The sequence below is a fragment of the Pteropus vampyrus genome, unplaced genomic scaffold, assembly GCF_000151845.1.
Source record: "Pteropus vampyrus isolate Shadow unplaced genomic scaffold, Pvam_2.0 Scaffold360, whole genome shotgun sequence".
Taxonomy (NCBI): domain Eukaryota; kingdom Metazoa; phylum Chordata; class Mammalia; order Chiroptera; family Pteropodidae; genus Pteropus; species Pteropus vampyrus.
In genome coordinates this window covers 895530-908994 of record NW_011889141.1, presented here as the reverse complement: position 1 = coordinate 908994, position 13465 = coordinate 895530, and the positions used below count along the sequence as shown (strand labels likewise).

General features: G+C 54.6%; 1 protein-coding gene and 1 pseudogene across 5 annotated transcripts in view; one reads left to right on the top strand and one right to left on the bottom strand.

The window, feature by feature from the left end:
- The window catches only part of DTX4 (deltex E3 ubiquitin ligase 4), a 31148-nt gene that overhangs the window by 3009 nt on the left and 14674 nt on the right, over nucleotides 1-13465 (top strand). For all 5 annotated transcript variants that reach the window (XR_897052.2, XR_897051.2, XM_023522894.1 and 2 more), the window contains exon 2: nucleotides 6454-7177. Coding sequence is in view for 3 of the 5 variants with exons in the window: in XM_023522892.1 (XP_023378660.1) it covers nucleotides 6454-7177 (724 nt within the window). In the remaining 2 variants the exon portion in view is untranslated. The remainder of the gene's footprint in view (nucleotides 1-6453; nucleotides 7178-13465) is intronic.
- Nucleotides 12855-12973, bottom strand: LOC111731301 (annotated as a pseudogene).

The window sequence follows — 13465 nt, the reverse complement described above, 5'->3', positions numbered from 1 at the left end:
GAGCTGAGAGAGACTGACTGGAGGAGGCGGGAACCAGGAAGACCTGGGAAGATGGAGAAAGAGGATTAAAGTGTGGCTGCGGGGGAGGGAGAGAATGTGTGCAGGCTGGAGAGAGCTCGTGGAGGTGAGGTTGGAGGCGGCAGACTGGGGGGCGGGCTGTGTGTCCGCAGAGGGGCACAGCTGAGCCTGGAGGTGGGATCAGGGAGACCAGCCCTTAGGACACCTGACAGGGAATTCCATTCCTGCTCAAAATAAACAGGCGGCTGTGAGCTTTGCTATTTGAAACAAAATCTCTGCAGCAAATGGAGAAACCACGCTGGTGACGCAAGAGTCCCAGCCCTTGTTCGCATTTGGGAAGGGAGAAAGTTTAATCCATGCTTAGGGGTATCTAAGATGGGCATGGTGCCTTGGAAGGGTCATGGCCTGGGGCGGGGTGGTGGTGGTGGGGGGGTCCTTTCCACATAAATAAAGTTCTAGGAAAACTGGGTTGAAGGACAGAAGCTAGGTGCCTCCGCCAGGGCTGATCACTCTGCTCTGAGGACAGGCTGGGCACTGCCTGGTGGCTAGCAGTTTAGTCCAAGACCAGCCACCAGGACCTCAGGGCAGAGTGCCGAGGGTGCCTCAGATTTTCGACCTGGCCCCGGATCATTTTAAACACGGCCTCGGGGTGTGTTTCACGGTCCTGTCTGTCCTGGAGGCACACATTCCCATGGCCGAAGTTTTACCCCCTCATTCCGGTGGTGGGGTACCGAGCGCCTCCCTCCTCAGTGCCAGGCCCTGTGCTGGGTGCTGCCCCCTCATTCCAGTGGTGGGGTACCGAGCGCCTCCCTCCTCAGTGCCAGGCCCTGTGCTGGGTGCTGGCAGCCCTGGGCTGAATTCCCAGGAATGCTGGGTCTGTCGTGGAGCTTGTCAAAGTAGAATAGGATCTCTGGGTTTCTGGGCTCAGAGCCCCCTCCTCTTCCTTCCCTGCCAACAGACACACAGTTCCTCTCAATATAGCTCATTGATGAGGCGGTGGCAGGCGAGGAACTTTAAACTACTGGCTCCCAGGCAACCTCGGCCAAGCCCTGGCAATGTTTAATTAAATTACCCACCGTCTCTCTCTCTCTCTCTCTCCCCCTAACTCCCCCCCACCCCCACCACCAATTCAAGCCACAGTTTGAAGCTGGGAACCAGAAACATCCCCATAAACAAAAGAGAGCTGGAAGTCCCCTGCCTGGAGGCGATTCCTCCCTTTTTTCGTTGGCTCTTCCATGTGGAGACATTTCCTGACGTGGGAGCTTTGTTTTTTTTCTTTTCAGAGGTTGCCTGCCCTGCTGCTGAGGGGGTCCTCAGACTGCCTGCCCCCCTGGGCTCCCATCTCATCCAGCCTGTCTCCAGGGAGATGGCTAGGAGGTTGCAGACACCCTCTGCCAGCCTCTGTTTGCCCCGGGCCTTTTGTCCCCCAGACTGCCTCCCGGTCTGAGCTTATTTGCATTTTACGCTGGTCTCCTCTGTGGCATTTTGGGCTAGAGAATCTGGAGGAAGGGAAGAGATGGGGACAGACAGAGGCGACTGGGTCTTGGCTGCTTCCAAAAGCCTTAGTTGGGTCCTCGCTACCTACGGTCATTTACCTTGACTGGGCTGACCTTTTCTGGTTGTAGGGCAGTGACTGGAGCATCAGTCTCCCCTGTGTCTTCCAACACACCTGATCACTGCCCTCTCCAGGGCCCCAGCATCAGGATGAGGGAAGACCCAGGCTGGGTGGGGGAGACATGACAGGCTCTCATCCTGGACTCTTGGCTTCTGACGTGACCTTGAGCAAGGCCCTTAACTGCTCAGGCCTCATTTTCCTCTGTAGAATGAAGAGCAGCCTTACGAGTCCCTCTGGCTCCCATCATGCACATCGGCAGGTGAATGCGTTTGGCCCCTGTAACGGTGATGATGCCACTTAGAAGTGGCATGGTGTGAAGGAGGGACGTTTCCAGCTCAGAGTTTTCTATGCGACTCTGGCCTCTTTTATGGCTGTAATGCGGTGAGAGGGTCGGGTGGAGAGGTTGGATCATGAAAGGTTTGACAGAAGCCGATTTTTAGCCCCCTTCCTCCCAAAAAGAAACCCCTCCGTCCTCTGTGAGCACAGGAACGGAGGAGGCAAAGATCGGGGCATACGAAACACTTTTCGTCGTGTCCATTTTATAGGAAAGGAAGCTCGAAGGTCTACAGCTAGTCGATGGCGGAGCTGAGGTTCCCAGTTAAATGTTCCATACTCTACTCCTGCGTGCGGTGAGCGCGCGTGGAATGCCTCCTTCGTGCAGGCCTGGTGCCAGGCATGTGGGGGTAGCAATAACCAGCACCGAAGTCTTTGCCTTCCTGGAATATTCTAGCCGGGGTGAGGGGTTGCGGGTAAAAAAGGCGGGGATTTGGGGGCACGATGTGGGTGAAACACCCTAGAGACCTCACATCACACCTGAAAGGGGTCGTCGTCTCCCATGACCCAGGAGCCAAACCATCTTGAGTGCTCTGGAGAGCAGGCGTCTGGGTTGCCAGGAAAAAAAAAAAAAAGTGATTTTTCTTTCTCGTTCTTCCTTCTTTATCCCATTAGAGGCCTTTTCCTTGGGTCACTGCACCCTGGGACCAAATGAGTTTCCTCGGATCATCTAGTCCATCGTCCCGATCATAGAAAGGTCCAGGACGGGTCCAGACGGAGTGGACCCTGAGAACAGTCAGACAGACCCCGCCATCTTTCTCCTTGCACATCTTTGCTCTGAGGTCTGCTCCTGTCGCTAAATAAGCTGCTCGGGCTGAGCTTAACTCGCTACTTTTCCCTCCCAAACCCAGCTCTTCCTCTCGACACCCCTCTGCCTGTGAACCCTCGGGTAGTCCTTTTACCGCTTGCCCATGGTCAAGGCCTGAGGACTCTTTGATGCATTCTGTCATTCAGCATCGTATTCGGGTGCCCAGGATGTTTGGGCGTGTAGAGCATGTGACCAAGCTGTTGGGCCGTCAGTGTGGGCATGATGAAGACTCAGGGTGAGTTCGCATGCAGATTCCCAGACCCAGTCCCTGGAGACACTGATCCCCAGGGCTGAGGGGCACCGCTGCTTTGTACCCCAGGAGATTCTGAAGCAGGCGATCCTGGAGCCTCTCTGGGGAAGCATTCGGCCACTCGTGGTCAAGTCTTACCCGTTTCCTCTCCGTAGGTTTTCTCCACCTGCTTTCATTTTCACGCCCAGCACCCTCATTACTTCTCACGTAGAACTAGTTAACAGAGCAGCCTTGGTCTTGTCACTTCTCTGTGTCACACACTTCACTGGCTCCTCATTACCTACAAATAAAACCCATCACAGCCTGGCGGTCTAGACCCTCTGCGCTCCGGCTCTCGCGTACCTTTCCAGGTTTATCTTCCTCCATGCCTTACATTTTCCTCTACATCTGACAAACCCCTGTCTGCCTTGACCTCGTGCATCCCCTCAGATTCTCTGACACGCCACCCCAACCATTCACAAGGTCCCTTCCACTGCAATGCCCTCCTCCTCTGCCGTTTTTGCCTATTGAAATTCTGCTTATCATTCAGGTCTTACGCTATCTGTCATCCATTTCTTGAAACGTGCGCCACACCATCATTACCTCATTTATGTAATCGATATTGACCGAGCCCATAGGACATGCCAGGTACAGGGGGTGCAGCCATGAGCAGACACACCTGGATGGGCGCCCGGGCTCGTGGGATTGGGAGTCCACTGAAGAGAAACATTCATCAGGTTAATCACACAGATAAGTGTGTAACTGCACATGACGATAAATAGGAACGGGAACTTGACCTGAAGGATGAGTAGCGAAGAGGATGAGCTTGTGGGGAGGGACCAGCATTGTGAAGGGGCCCAGAGAAGCATGGCAGTGGGCAGAGACTGAAGGAGGCCAGGGCAGCAGACATGTGGGCAGAGTATATTACGTGTGAGGGGGCCACAGAGGTTGGCGGGTGGAGGGGACCTCCGTCCTGACCTCAGGGGGTCATGGAAGGGATCTAAGTACAGTGGGAACGTGGTCAGATTCTCGGCCAACGTGCATTTGATTGGTAGCTTTCTTGGGGCCTCATAGTCATCGGCACTCCTGTCTTGCGTTAGACTGTGAGCTACCTGAGGAGCGCCTGGAGCAGCTAGTGAGTACTCGGCGATATGCGAGAAATGATAAAATGCCAAAATGCCGAAGTAGTCAGAAGTCATCAGTCGATCACAGTATGTCAGGAAGCCCTTGTTACAGGAAGCCGGTCACTGCATTAGGCAACGGGGCAAGGAGCTGGCCTCTGGTGTCCACTGTGCCTCCACTGAGGGCTCTGGTGTGAAAAGTGCTGTGATCCTGGTCCAGGCCCCGAGGGTGGGGCCTGGACTGGGAGAACCTTTCAAGACATGGATGGCAGACAGCATAGGACCTGAACGATCCGGAGAATTTCAATAAGTAAACATGGCAGGCAAGGAGGGCATTTCGGTAGAAGGGACCCGGTGAATAGGGGAGGAGGTCAGAGATGCTTGAGGATAAAAGGGGCATCTGTTTGTCAGGAGCGGGGGTGGGGGGGTGGGGGGAACACAAGCACAGAAGACGACGAAGCTGGAAAGGTGTGTGAGAGCCACAGCAGAGTCTCCAGAAGTTCTGGGGCAATTCTCTGGCATCTCTGGGGCTGGCGGCACTTGTGAAAATGCCTTTCGAACACATCTGCGAGAATGGGTCAAATACAATGTCCCTGCTACCCTGGAAAAAATATAGTGTCATTTAAGCTCTCTAAATTTAATTTCTCCATCCCTAAAAGATGTTTCATAGGATTGCCATGAAGTCCGTATGATCTGGGATAGGAAAAAGTGCTTTCTAAATAACACAGCATCCCCTGCACTAAACTTTCCTATAGTCCTCCATCCTGCTTAGACATAGAAAATAAATTACAATCATAATCACCAGCTTGCCACACGACAGGTGTTATTTCGGTGCTTTATCGTCATTCCTGCATTTAATCCACATTCACCCACTGAAGTAGCTCTCCGAACAGATGAGGAAACTGAGGCTCGATCACACAGCCAGAAGGGACGGAGCCTCCACTGTGGGACACGAAGCCTGTCCTCTTTGTTCCCCAGGGAGCTGGCTGCTTAGGAAGGAAATGGAGGCCAACCAGGGGACTATTGCCCCCCTTCCTCCCGTCCTCCATGTCCCCTGCAGAGGGCCTGGTGCTGAATAGGGGATTGTTCTGCCTCTCCCTCCTGCCTCTGAATGTTGATGTTTTGGGTCATTAGGGGCTTGGAGACGGGGTGGGGGGCAGGTTATGACCCTGGCAAAGGCCTGAATAGCCATTGTTCCTTTTCTTCCCCCCTTGAATGGGATTCTGTCCCAAGTCTTGGTGTCTCCCTCTGGGTCGGAGGAAGGGTGAGTCAGAGGCTGGAGAAGGGGAGCCTTTTCCCACCACGTTGATGGATAGAGCTCAGGCAGACAGATTCGGAGCCTCCTTGGAGCTCCCTGGCCTCCCCACCTGCCTCGGACCAGGTGTCCTCAGCCTCAGTGATGATACCATGAAATGAGCCCCGGTCTGGGCATGGGGTGGGTAGAGAAGAAGACAGTTACGGGCTTAGTTTTCCCTTCGGTCCTGCAGGCTCCCTTCCACCGTACCATTCTCCTGCCAAAACCCTGTCCCGGCCCCCCGACCCAGCAAGACTATAAAAACTAAGATAACCCTCTCTTTAGGAGGCGTTGAGCTTCTTGAAAGAAAGACATCTGATAAACAGAAAAGTATTTTTATGACCATTATTGTGGATGCAAGATTCGATGATGGGAAATTTGAGAGAATGCGCTCAATCTGATTTCTCAAAGTAAGACCCCAGCTCAATCACCACTGCCTCTGGGCAGCATTCCTGGACAGAGGCAGAGTCTTCCTCTGCCCTCTCGGTTTCCATGGCCCTGTGTCCTTTTCCTCCATAATCCTTGGGGCAGGGACTTTTAGGGACAGGGGAGAAGGAATATCCTATTTAAGAGCACCTATTGTGTGTCAAGGGCTTCATATGCCGTAAGGCATAGGAGAAATCCAGGACCTGGCATACACCAATGCATATTTGTTGAATGAATATGTGAGTCACAATTAACTTTCACAAAGACTCGGCAAAGATGTTACCATTCTGTTTCTGACGGATGACAAGGAGGCTGAGGAATCCACATGAGCTAGTAAGTGAACAAACTCGGCTGCAGACCAAGGTGTCTTGAGTCCAAACCAGGAGGTGCTCCTTCTGGTACCAGGCACTGCCTGCCACATGTCTTCCTTGTAACTCACCCGTTTCACCCTGGTGCGACTGTAGACTCCTGTGAGGCGGGAATGAGTCTCACGCAAAGCCGCTATCTCCACCACACGCAGTAGGATTCATTTACTGTTTACTTATTAATGATACAATTCAGTTTCCTTCCTTGCTGACCTTGACCCTCTGCTCTGTCCCGCTCTGGCAGGGACCCTCCGCCCTGTTCGCCGCAACTACTATGACCCGTCCTCGGCCCCCGGGAAGGGCGTGGTGTGGGAGTGGGAGACGGACAACGGCTCTTGGACGCCCTACGACATGGAAGTGGGCATCACCATCCAGCACGCCTACGAGAAGCAGCACCCCTGGATCGACCTCACTTCCATCGGCTTCAGCTACGTCATCGACTTCAGCACCATGGGCCAGATCAACCGGCAGACTCAGCGCCAGCGCCGCGTGCGCCGGCGTCTCGACCTCATCTACCCGATGGTCACGGGCTCCTTGCCGAAGGCCCAGTCCTGGCCGGCCAACCCCGGGTCGGCCGCCTTGCCCCCCGGCCCGCCCTGCTCCTGCCCACAGTGCGTCCTGGTGATGAGCGTCAAGGCGGCCGTGGTCAACGGGAGCGCCGGGTCCCTGCAGCCCCCCGCGGCCCGCAAGAACGTGGCCCCATCCGGAGCGGTCAAGCTGCCCCCGCCACCAGGCCCGGGGACCAAGCCACTGGACAGCACAGGCACCATTCGAGGCCCGATAAAGAGCGCCCCATCGCAGCCCATGCGGCGACAAGCCTCCGGCACGCCGGCAGGGGCGACTGCGGGCTCTCCTGCCAGCCCCCCAGGAGCCAACGTCAAGACGGGAAGGGTGGCCCTGGCGACTTTGAATCGGACCAACCTGCAGCGACTGGCCATCGCCCAGTCCCGGGTGCTGATCGCCTCTGGGTAGGTGCTTCCACGGCCGGTGCCTCTAGGGGGGAGGGGGCGGGGAGGGGGATGGCACCTGCGGACTCGCCTGCCCCGCAGAGGTGGAGGAGGGGCTGCCGACACTTAAGCTCTGGTCCTCTGCTCCGCAGGCTGCAGGTGGAAGGCGGAGCCTTGTTTGTGGTAGATGAGGGAGGGTTTAGCCTTTGGGGGCCACAGTTCGGGGGAGGGGGGCAGAGGGGGGTACTCAGTAATAGCCAGCAACATAGTGCGCTGCCACCATGTTGTAGTTTGAGGGCTGTATGGCCTCATTTCATCCTTACGGCAGCTCTGCTAAGTAGGCGTTTTGATCCCATTTTCAACGTGAGGAAATGAGAAGCTCGCTTGCTCAGGGGCACGTAGCTAGTCATGGGCAGAGACCCCGAGTCACGCTCTAGGAAGGGTGACGTCAGAGCCAGACTTTCTGACTCCGCGGGGGCCGCTTCCCTCTGCAATATGTGCCACCGTGCCTGGCATACAGTAGGTGCCAAATAAGGGTTTGTCCCTTTCCTCTGGTCTCCCTGGAAACTGAAGGGGTCCCAGTCCCTTATTCTGTAAAGGTGAAAACAGGCGAGTTACAAGGAGGGGGAGCGGGGATGTGGGAAGCACTGTGGGGCTCCAGAAGGAGCACCTCCTGGTTTGCAGTCAAGACATCTTGGTGTGTGGCCGAGTTTGTGCACTTACTAGCTCATATGGATTCCTCAGCCTCCTCCTCAGCCCTCAGCCCATGTTAGTGAGTCCTTCCCTTGTGCTGGACACTGTCGGAGCATTGTCTCAGTTACTTCTGTGACAACCTTGTGATGTTGTAGGTTCTGCGATGATTGCTTTCCATGATCTGCTTGATCTGCTTGGTCTGCCCAATCATAAAATGAGAGAGACCCAGGCCCACGGGGGCCCACAGCCTCGGCCTGCCCGTGCCTGTTTTTTGTGTGTGTGAGATTGGCCTCCCAGTCTTCCCTTTCTTCAGAGGGGCCTGGCCCTGCCTGCAGCCCCTGAGTCCCCGGCAGTGGGTAGTGTTAGGGTGGACACCTGAATGTGAAAGTCAGGCCGTCCAGAGGGGTTCCCTGCACATAAAGACTGAGCACTGGGAGGAGAGAGGAAGCAGAGTAAGCTGCGGACCGTCCCAGGGGTAAGCCACAGACTCTGCGTAAGGTCCTCGTGTGTGACGTGGAGGTCACCCTGCTTGCCCCGACCGCCCCATCGCGTCTTTGTGAGTTTCCCACTCAGGAAACTCACCCCTTTACGGTTTGTCAGGTGCACTTGACGGCCTTATCCCATTCCCTTACCTTGTGATGCAAGTGGCAGGCATGGCACTTAGCTCAGAAATAACTCCCCAGGGGGAGCCACAGAGCTGTGTGCTACCGAGTAAGGGCGTAGGACCCAGGTTTTAGTCTCCTGGTCCACGGCTCTTTTTGCTCAAACCCACCTCCTCATTGTAGGCAAAGGCCATTTATAAATGGTCGAATGCTGGTCAGAAGCGTGGGACTTTCATATATGACTTCCTCCGAGCAGATCGAAGTATTTGGGAGTATTTGGTACCTAAAAGTGCCTCTGCTCAATTTCTCCACAGTCACACCATGGCATCTAGGGGCCTCGGACAGAGTTCAGGGTAGTTGCTGATGTGGATAAGAACTCAGCCACCAGAACCTGACCGCCTGGGCTGGAACCCAAGTTCCTTGCTGTGTAACTTGGGGCGAGCTTTGCATCCTCTGTCATCAGTTTGCTCATCTGTAAAATGGGGGTAATAACAGCACCTTACTTATAGCGTTGTCATGAGGATTAATTGAAGTATTTGGTGTACAGATTTAGCACTGTGCTCGGTACGTAATAAGCATCCGGTCAGAATCTGCTGCTGTTGGGGCTGGTGTTATTCACGGGCATCTCCTGAATATGCCCTGGGTAACTGTTGAAGCGAAAGCTGAGCAGCCTCTCCTCACTTCTGGTGCCTTTGACAAATGCCAAGTGACCCCATGCCGCAACAGAAGGAAAGGAACCCCAAATCGCTTTAAATCCCAATGAGGGAGTGGGCAGCTCTTTATCTCTCTGCTTTAGTCTCTCTGCCAGCCAGTAGAATCGGAGAGAGAGAATAGGGTGGAGGGCCGGGCAATGCAGTCTCAAAAGGGCTATAGAAAACGTTGGGTTTTTTTTCCTCCGTTCTGCTTTCCTGACGTGAGAGGCCCTCCCCTCCCCTTCTCTATCTTCCAGCCCTTTCCTTTTCACCTCTTACCACCTCCCTCACCCCCATACCATCTTCCCCTCCAATCTTTCTCGGCCATTTAATTAGCGTGTTTATTCCCTTTGTCTGCCATCGCCATCGACCTTCTGTTGTCCAGTGGCCCCTTCCCCCTCCTCTCTCTGCCCATGACCTCTTCAAGCAACTTTCCCACGGAAAAAAGGAAGGCCAGGGAGGGTGGGAGAGGTGGGATGCAGAGAAGGGTTTGGGGGGAACAAAAGATCCTGTGAATTATTCAGAGACACAAGCAGGGGACTTCTGAAGAGAAGAGGGGGAGGCGGCCGTAGGCAGAGGGCGGGAGTCGGCCCTCTGGCCTTGTCCTGTGGAACGGAGGCTCTTCTCTCTCTAGTGAGGCCTCGGTTGCTGGAGAGACAAGACACGGTTCTGCCCGAGGATTCCTAGGTTGGCTCAGGACCCCAGGAAAAGCCTTGCTGCTCACAGATACGTACAGAGCTATTCCCCGGCCTTCGACGCCCCCTCCCCTGCCACCTTGCCAGCTTTTCTATTTCCTTAGTTTTTTATTTCAGGGACAGAAATGAAAACTTGAACCCTCCAGAACTGGGATCAGCCCAACAGAATGGGGGCCAGTGCGGTGTCTTCTGATTGGCTGACAAGCGGGGCTGAGCGGAGCTGCCTGGAGGATGTGGAAGCATGCTTGCCATTGGGTTGCTGGTTACTAGAAGGAGGGCTGGCGTGTGAAGCTGGGGCCTCAGCTGGTTCTGATCTGTGTGAACTACGTGGGCCAGTCTCCATGGTTTTCATTTTACCCAGTAACCCGTGGGGGAGGGATGACCAGTTGTCACCAACTCAACAGTCCTAAGTGCTGCCCAGCATTCGACTTGGCCCTGACTTGGCCCTTTACACTTGAAGTCCTCGAGAATCTGAGAAAATTGGGATATTACAGCAGGAAAAGACTATATCGAGCCTAACTTCCTCTTAGAGTTGGGAAAGAAAAATGTAAATAATCACCCAAATTTGCATAACGCTTGGCTATTTACAAAGTATTTGCTCTAGATCCTAAATCCTCACAGGGCCCCCCTGGGGAGAGAGAGTGCCCTGTTTACAGCTGTGGTGACTTAGATGCGGTGCACACAGGCTGCGTGGCTCTCTCAAAGGCTCAGGTCCATGCACAGCTGGAGGGGAGGCAGATTTCCAGCCCCTTTGCGGGGGTTCCTCCCACTATACCTTTCTATATTTCATAAACAAACATACCCCTTCTCTCCAATCCCCAGTGCCTTCCAGAGCCTAGTGACAAGCCCTTCAGCCATGTCGTCCCTTTCCTGGCATGGCCGGGACACCCACGTCTCCCACAGTATTCACGGGAGTCCCCCACATGCCAGACCCTCCCTCTCTTCAGACCTTGCCCCCATCCCAAGTTCTGGGGCTGCCTGGGGGGTGTGCTCCGGGGAGTCGGACTATTTCCTGGTTAGGCAGATTGGGTGTGGAAACCTGCCAGTCCAGTTTGTGGGAACAAAGGTAGCTTTTGTCACCCACATCACACTACTTATCAGCGGGAGTGGGGGCCTTGGAGCTGGCAAGGGGGACAGGCAGGTGTGGGGCTGGGTGGCATGCTATCCTCTGTTGGGGAGCCTGGGCACGGGCACAGGGGGCCGGACCCTCACTCCCAATCTCTCCAGATGGAGCCAGGTAGAGAGGCGACTGGGCCCTGGGTGGAGTCCCAGGGGTTAGGCTGCCACCTGTTTCTTAGGTCCTGGGGTGGGAAATCATCAAGACATCTCCCTGGCATCTTTTGACCCCAGACCCTCACAGGTAGGGAAATTAAGACTCCAAAGTTAAGGGACATGATGAGGAGTTACTGGCAGGATTGGGATTCGAACTCGATGTTCCTGACTCCCGTCCATCACACTATGCCTGGCCCAGTGGGGCAGGTTGGAGTCCAGAATTTCATCAGGGCCTCTTTTCTTGGCCAGCTTTCCCTTGTTTTAAATTCTCCTCCCCGCACCTGGGTTTGATTTTTCCTGGGGACAGTTTCCGAAGAAAGTAGCCTCTGGTGGGTGTCCTGCTGACACACAAACACTCCCACATCTGTTATTTCCATGTCCTTCTCACAAGCCTGGTGCACGTGTCATGGTCCCCGGAAGACGCGGCATCGCCGGGGAAGCACCCCTGGGCACGTGGGGGACAGACAGACCCACGGCTCAGCCTCGAGGTCCGTTCCAGCTGTCCCCTCTCCTTCGTGGGTTAATTCCTTCACTGTCTGAGCTCGATGGTCTCTGTCTGCAGCGTCGGGTGACAGATGACACAGACACAAGAGCTCCGCGTAGCAAGTGGCTAAAACGGGCTCTGGAGCCAGATTTCTTGGGTCCGCATCCTTAGCTGTGTGATCTTTACCAGGTTTGCTTAACCTCTCTGTGCCTCGACTTCCCCGCCTACTAAAATGGGGTGCATAATAATAACACCTCTTGCACAGGTTGCTGGGAGGATGCGATGACATGTCGTGAGCAGTTAGAATCGCGCCCGGTACGAGGTGGGCTCTGTCTGTGTTTAGTGATTGTAACACATGGATGAAGAAGGCTCCTGGGCTGTCTCGTTCACTGCTGTGTCCCCGGCATCTGGCAGTGTCCAGCACGATGTCGGGCTCAATATGAGTGGACAGATAAACAAGTCGTAAACAAATCAACATGCTCTTTCTTCTTCCTCCTGTTCTCCCGATACCACTCTAACCTCATAGCAGAACTGCTGGCTTCTGGAGCCATCTGTGACCCACCCTGTTGGCTTCTCCAAGCCGACATGGCCCTCCAAGCCTGGGTGGCAGGGAGGCACGGCGCAAGACCCAGCCCTGCGCACCCCATGGTCCTCAAGTCAGCACCGTGGGGGGCCTCGTCCCTCCCAGGCAGCTGTGTGGTGTCCTCTCCAGCTTGGCTTGAGTTGCTTGGGCGTAGGACGTAAAGAGGAGGAGGCTTTGCCTGGTATTTACGTCTCTCAGGGAAAAGGAGACGCGGCAGCTGTCGGAGCCATGGTTTCCACATGCTGGACTGGCGACTGGCGGCATCTGCATCCTGCCAGCAGCAGCCCATGAAAACGCAAGTCCTTGTGCCCCACAGCTGGACATTGCCGTGCAGGCCCAGGGCGCTGTCTGCTTAAAAGTTTTAGATGACTCTTATGTACACGCAGGTTTGAACTCATTTCTTTGTTGTTTGTTTTTTTTTTTTTCATTCTTTCAGCAAATGGTCATTGCATGGCTGCTAGTGTTAGGCTCTGAACACAAAGGGCAAAGATTTCTGCCCTGATAGAGCTTAGATTCTAGAAGGGGAGATAATAAGCAGCAACAGCTTATTTTATTTTATTTTTTTATTTTTTCAATTTTTTTTAGGCGAGGCAACCCTTGGTCGACCTCACAGATTGCAAAGACCTTGTCAGCTTACAATACTTTCTTTCTTTCTTTTTCTTTTTTTTAATTTTTTACGCCTACAGCACCTGGTCTTCCTGGGTGGTCTCCCATCCAAGTACTAACCAGGCCCCACCCTGCTTAGCTTCCGAGATCAGACGGGATGGGGCTTGTTCAGGGTGGCGTGGCCCTAGAATGCAGCAGCTTATTTTAAAAGCTCGTAAGTTCCATGGGGAAAAAAAAGAAGAAAAAAGTAGAGCAGGGTAAGAAGGTTTGGGAGCCCCAGGGCAGGACAGACGAGGAGGTAGCAGTGTTAAAGCGGAGGGTCTCAGGAACCTCACTGAGAAGGCGAGATCTGAGCCAAGAGCGAAGGAGTCGTCGGAGGGAGCCAAGCAGGCTTGTGGCGGAAGAGCATTTCGGGCAGAGGGAACAGCCTATGCGAAGGCTCTGAGGCAGGAGCATCCCTGGCTTGTGAGAGAAACAGCTAAAGAGAAGAGCGATAGAGGGGGAATTGGAGAGATGGGAGGATGGGGGGCCAGTGTTGGCGCCTCACGCAGGGCTGCGCAGGGCAGGGCTGCGTAGGGCTGTGTAAGCCTCGCCGGGGCTTTGCGTGAACTGGGGAGCCCTTCTGAGTTCTGAGGTTCTGAGTGTGGAGGGACATGGTCTGACTTCAGGTCTGAAGGTATCG